At 32.3% G+C, this 6,123-nt stretch overlaps 1 protein-coding gene and 1 long non-coding RNA gene across 2 annotated transcripts; one reads left to right on the top strand and one right to left on the bottom strand.

Annotated features, from left to right (window-relative positions):
* Positions 1-275: 275 nt before the first annotated feature.
* Positions 276-4,254, bottom strand: LOC126976655 (uncharacterized). The gene is made up of 3 exons (XR_007731953.1): positions 4,143-4,254; positions 3,187-3,243; positions 276-369 (listed from the first exon to the last, which is right to left on the bottom strand). It is a non-coding gene; the product is annotated as an uncharacterized LOC126976655 (long non-coding RNA).
* LOC126976595 (A-kinase anchor protein 10, mitochondrial) lies at positions 3,410-5,782 on the top strand. The gene is made up of 3 exons (XM_050824999.1): positions 3,410-3,577; positions 3,859-3,960; positions 4,190-5,782. Exons 1-3 carry the CDS (start codon positions 3,553-3,555, stop codon positions 5,674-5,676), a joined length of 1,614 nt encoding a protein of 537 aa, XP_050680956.1. The 5' UTR covers positions 3,410-3,552; the 3' UTR covers positions 5,677-5,782.
* The last annotated feature ends 341 nt before the right edge of the window (positions 5,783-6,123 follow it).

The raw sequence follows: 6,123 nt of genomic DNA, 5'->3' as shown, positions 1-6,123 counted from the left end.
TTGCCTCAAATAGATTACTTCTTTATCTCCAATTTATGTCGTAAAAACGAGTATCCGTTATCTCTTCACACAAAACTCACGAAATGGGGCTTCATTCAGGATCATTTATCTGCTACTACTTACATAATTTTGTCTCTTAATAAATATGTAAGGAAAGGAGATATAATATTTTCAAAAACACGGTAAAAAAATTAATGAATATGTTATAAATAATCTCAGAAAAAAATAAAAATGAATCGTCTAAAATTCATATATTTTTCTGATAAGTTCACTCACTTTTCTGATCACTGCCAGCTGCCAGTCCGCGCTCGGCCGCCGTCGGGGGACACTTTGTCGGTTGTAAGCAGCAGCTCGTGCTCGGAAATATCGCTGTACGAACATGAATATTTTTTATAAGCTGTTTGCACCCTCGAAAACCTCGGATACGATATCCATAATGTTGAAATCAAAATTTTGCCTGGCGGCCATCTTGGATTTCAAAAATGATCCCAAATTCGATCTCTGCACCCTCGAAAACCTCGGATACGATATCCATAATGTTGATATCATAATTTTGCGCGGCGGCCATCTTGGATTTAAAAAATCTCAAATTCGTTCTCTGCACCCTCGAGAACCTCGGATACGATATCCATAATGTTGAAATCATAATTTTTCGCGGCGGCCATCTTGGTTTTTCAAAAAAACTGCGTTTACTGCACACGATGTTATGCGACAGAATTGCCATCTAAAGTTGTAATATTTAACTACTAAGCGAATACATCAACCAATTATCAAAAATACATAGGTATTAAAAAAACATGAAAGTTATCTGTGAAAAAAATTCAAACTTGCTAAAGTATCAAATTCATTTTATTCCCGCAATTAAGTATGTGTATGTGTTTGAGCGGTGTCAGTGTAGTGGTGCGATTCGATACCTGTCTGTTTTGAGAACGCGTCCTTATGTCAAATCACTGCACGTTTCATACTAAACTAAATTTCAATTTTTACTTAGGCAGTCCCGCCTCTTATTACGTAGTATTTACATCCTCTTTGATGGAAGTCTTTTGTGGTCAGTTTTTTGGGATCTTTTCAATAATAGGTAAAATTTAATTGTGTGCGTTTATTAAGTAGGTAACTAGGTAGTACCTACCCATCTGTCCTTGAAAGATTGAATTTTGAATACAGTTGTTATAGACGAGTGCTGAAACCCTTGAAAATGATAAAAAGTGAAAAAAATAGTACGATGAAACCTACTGGAAAAGGAAGAGCATATAACAAAAATGAAAGGAAAAACAAATTACGGGCGATCTGAGGTTGGCAAGTGGAAAAGGGGGGGGGGTGTTTAAGAGTAAGAAACGGTTTATTTTGATTTCCGGCAGAACTACAAGTCCTATGGGAAAAAGTTAAATAGCAAAGTTGTAGGTAAGTACCTAATAAAAAGATCTACAACTTTTGTTTTCACACTTTTTTCACATAACCTCAAGATTTATGTGAAAAATCCTAAAAACGAACTTTTTGGTTTTTTATTATTATCTTTTACAAAAAAATTACACGAAATTTGGTGAATAGTTACCTCTTTATGTCCCAAATACACTGTAATTTATTTGAATTGAAATATATATTTATTTACCTATTTTAGCTTTCTTAGAATAATTGGTAACTTTGTATGAGCTTGTCGTTCAAATGTCGTTGACTCCGATCCAGTTATAGTTCAGATAGCGTTCTAAGAAAATGACAGGAGAGTATAAAATAAGTAAGTACATTATATTATATACGATGAAAAATGAATGAGACTTAACACCTTATGTCTCAAGGTGACGAGCGCAATTGTAGGGCCGCTCAGAATGTTTGGGTTTTTCAAGAATCTTGAGCGGCACTGCATTGTAATGGGCAGGGCGTATCAATTCCCATCAGCTGAGCGCACTCATCTCGTCCCTTATTTTCATAAAAATAATCCAAAAAGCATTCTGAAAATCGGCACGCGTATTTGTTATAATATTTTAAAAATATATATTACAACGCTTTTCATCCCTAAATGCATAGAATAATAACGCTCAGAACGATAGTTTCATTCATAGTTCCAGTCAACATAGAAGTTATATTATAATTAATGTGTGCGTGAGCATCACGTACTTACATTTGCCAACACGCACACAGACAGCCAAATAATGTTGAAAGTGAATAGACATTTCCCTAAATCAGTAAATTAGAAATACTTGATTATAATATGTAACAAGAATGAAGAAATAAAATATAAATTAATAATTTAATAAAAGCATCACGTATTTAATTATTGTTGCAACAATTTTTGAAGTGTAAGTAAAGAAGTTCTTTAGAGTCGTTGTTTTTTCAAACTCGATGAAACGAAAAAGTGAGACGATAGAGCCGCCGTTTCCAGCTATATCCAAAGTTTTTTAGGGCGCAGAGGTCGAATTTGGGATAATTTTTGAAATCCAAGATCGCCGCCGTGAAAAATTATGATTTGAGATGACTCTAAAGAACTTCTTTACTTACACTTAAAAAATTGTTGCAACAATAATTAAATATATATTTTTTATATATAGTTTTTATTAAATTCTTATTTTATATTTTATTTCTTCTTTCTTATTACATATCAAGAACCTCGGATACGATATCTCTATTGTTGAAATCATAATTATGCGCGCGGCCATCTTGGATTAAAAAAAAAACAGAATTGCGCATAAGCTAAAATCGTGACGATTTGCTATAAAATTTCTCTCATACGTCGATAAAGAAGTTTCACTTCAAGAACATACCGACGTATTGACAACCTCCTCCTTTTTTGAAGTCGGTTAAAAAGAGTGGCCGTTAATGTTCTCACGAGTTCAACTTTGAATACTTATAGCATCATGTCGTGACGACGCCACATGATGCTATAAGTAAGGAACAAGAATCTTATCATTTCTTAGCTCTATGTTTGTAAATGGATGAACAATAGAACAACTACAAAGCTATCTATTTCAAATTTATAAATTCTTTGTTTATCATTATAGTATGGATTTATTTAGGCTGCTAAACTTGCAATAGAACTTTGTAAATTATTAGTACAAATGCAAAATTATAAGTACCAGTAGTAAATTATTATATAAATAATATAATTTTTATAAATAAAAAACGCCATTATGCCGATACGGCTAAGGTTCCTTCAAGCATAGAGCATACAGCAGTTCAAGGTTAGCAACTCACCATTTGACCCCAGGTGTTGCGGATGTCCTAGGGCGGCTGCCTCCACACTTCCCATTTCTATTTAGAAAGATAACCAGGTAGCCATGTGTCGTTATAAAAATTATACACTTTATTATAATGACAGATCCATAATTTAATTAATCATTGATTTTAGTAGTGACAGTAGTGACTTTGACAGCTTACTGTTTACTAATGTAAATTGTTTTGCAATGTTTGTCAATCATCGAAGTTCTTGTAACTCAACTCATAATATTTACAAAATAAATTTTTGTTTCATTTACAATTGTGATACCAGAATAACTTTATATTCGTGATAAGGAAAATCAAAACGTAACACTACATACTATTGTAAGAGTAATACTAATAATGATTAAGTTCTGGAAGAGTGCTGGTAGGTAAATTGCGAATTAAATTTACATTTTCCTTTTAACTTGAATTATTTAATACCAACTTTAATTGTTAGATGTTACCTTCCTATTACATAAATCCTTGTAGGTTATCAATCCTCTTATTTATTGGTATTTCGTGTATATTTTTATTTCTCAATGAAGCTTACTGTAATTGTGAACATGTTTACTAAGATAATATATTATTTTCAACTAAGTTTCATTGATTACACTAACTGTAGAAATGTATTATTGTTGAATGTATTTTTTAAGTCACTTTTTACAGCAAAAGGTAAAACTGGGTGTCCTGTTCGACCTCCTGAAAATAAATGTGACTCAGATGTTCAAAGCAGTGGTTCCAGTCTCAAATTAGAAAATAATATCGATGGTAAGAAAGTTTCCAAAAACTATACCAAAACCATAAAAAATTGCTTAAGGCTTCATTACTCTCAATAAACCAGAAGGTATTACAACATGGGATTAGAATAAATGTATAGAGAACATAATATTATGTTACCACACCTGTGTTATGAAGCCATTACCAGATAAATTTGTAATTGAAACACTCACCAATACTTTACTTGCTTAAAGTAATCTGATGACTTAAATTGTTTTAGGTTACAAATACATTTTTGAAAAGAAATCAAAGTTGAGCCTTAATATGAATGATATACTGAAAAACAAAAGTTTTGTCAAAAATTTTATGCTGTTTATGGATTCGCTAGGTAAACAGAACATTATAAAATGCTGGCTGGAACTGGAAAATTTAAGACTAAGACTTATGACTTCTATTTCAAATCAAGAAGAAAAAGAAAATCAAAACAAACTCAACCACACCAAAAGTTTAGATGTACATTGTGCATGTGTAAAAAGTAACGGGGATATTTCATATGTGGCCCAACATTGGAGGACAAGCATTAGTAATCTTAAGAAGAGTAAAAGTTTGTGTACTAGATCTTCTAGTGTTAACTTGAATGACAATTCAATATGTCATGTTGAAGACTGCAGTCTTTGTGAGGATAAACAATGTGATGATTTTACGCAGGAAGCTATTAGACTATTTAAGAAATATGTAGCTTTAGAAGCACCATATCCATTAGAATTACCTGATTCATTAAGAAAGGTTGTTATATCAAATATATGCCAACCAGCGGGGCAGATACAAGTAGACTGTTTTAAACCTATTCAAGAATTTCTGTTCCATGAGATGGAGACCACATATTATTCACAGTTTGAAAACAATTATTTATATACAAAATGCCAAATTGATATTTTAACTGACGGATCTATAAATCTTCAAGACATTCTATATTGCGATTTAGTATTATTTAATTTCACAGAGTATTTAGAGCAAGAGTCATGCAGTATATTACTTGAATTCCTTATGGCTGCAATGCACTTTAGAGACAATATGTTAAACGGTAATAGCGGTCCTGAACAGGCACAAGGTGATGCTATTGTATTATATGAGAAGTATTTTTCCCTTCAAGCTTCCAGCCCAATAGGCTTTCCTACTGAAATAAGATTACAGGTAGAAAGTGACATTTGTAGGGAGGAAGGCCCTGTTTTTACTTGTTTTGACATTCCCTATATTATTATCTATAAGACTTTAAGTAACTATGTTAAAACATTTTTAGAATCAGATCTATACTATACATATTTATCAGAAATGGTTAAATCTATTGAACATGCATGCTCTACGGGCTGTAAATCTAATTCTGATTGTAGCAGTGAATATAGCATGAGTACACAAAATACTTTATTAGCTATGGGTGATCCTCTCTATAAAAAACGGCGTAACCGCTCTGTACCTGATATGACCATTGATTCTAACCAACTCTATAATGGTGATGCTTTATGGCAGAGGAAAAAACACGATGGGTTGAGTCTTGGTAGAATAAATAGCTTAGGACGGTTTGAATCAAAATTGGAGCCCGATCCGGACAAAAAAGACAACTCAATACTTAAGAGGGTAGTTCGTAAGTTTGTGCCAACGAATACATTAAGAGTTGAAGAAGAGATGGCTTGGCAAATAGCTCATATGATTGTTAAAGATGTGACTGATTTAACCATGGCCCCACCTGACAATGACAATGAAGAGTAATGTGTGATAGATAGATAAGATAATATTAAATTATAATATAAATATGTAAATAATTGTATATTGTTATAATATGAACAGGAATAAATTCTCCACTATTATAGACAGATTTTGTCATTCTTTTTTTATTTATTTTATTAGATGTACCAATAATAACTCAACATTAAACATTGATTTGCACTAGATCCAGGTTGGTTTTTCTAATTCATTAAATTAAAATATATATAGGAAAATTCGACAATTTAGCCCAATCAACAATTAATGTTTATGAAGATGAGTCAGGCAACTTTTGTAAATTTCAACTTTATGCTCACAATGGTTCTTCAGGGATTTTTATTCTTCTTTCTTATTTATATAAATAGCAGTAGGTTATTACTAATTATATACTGACCTATTAGATTAAGGAGTGGTCTCCGCTGCGCTCCAACTAGGTACCGCTAGCACAGTCGC

The sequence above is a fragment of the Leptidea sinapis genome, chromosome 41 (assembly GCF_905404315.1).
Source record: "Leptidea sinapis chromosome 41, ilLepSina1.1, whole genome shotgun sequence".
Taxonomy (NCBI): domain Eukaryota; kingdom Metazoa; phylum Arthropoda; class Insecta; order Lepidoptera; family Pieridae; genus Leptidea; species Leptidea sinapis.
This window is presented reverse-complemented; position numbering and strand designations above follow the sequence as displayed.

Bases quoted from the DNA above. Each gene is read 5' to 3' on its own strand.
- LOC126976595 (XM_050824999.1), top strand. From the start codon at position 3,553: ATGATTAAGTTCTGGAAGAGTGCTG. The intron at 3,578-3,858 runs GTAGGTAAATTG...CACTTTTTACAG, and splicing joins TAAGTTCTGGAAGAGTGCTG to CAAAAGGTAAAACTGGGTGT. The intron at 3,961-4,189 runs GTAAGAAAGTTT...AAATTGTTTTAG, and splicing joins ATTAGAAAATAATATCGATG to GTTACAAATACATTTTTGAA.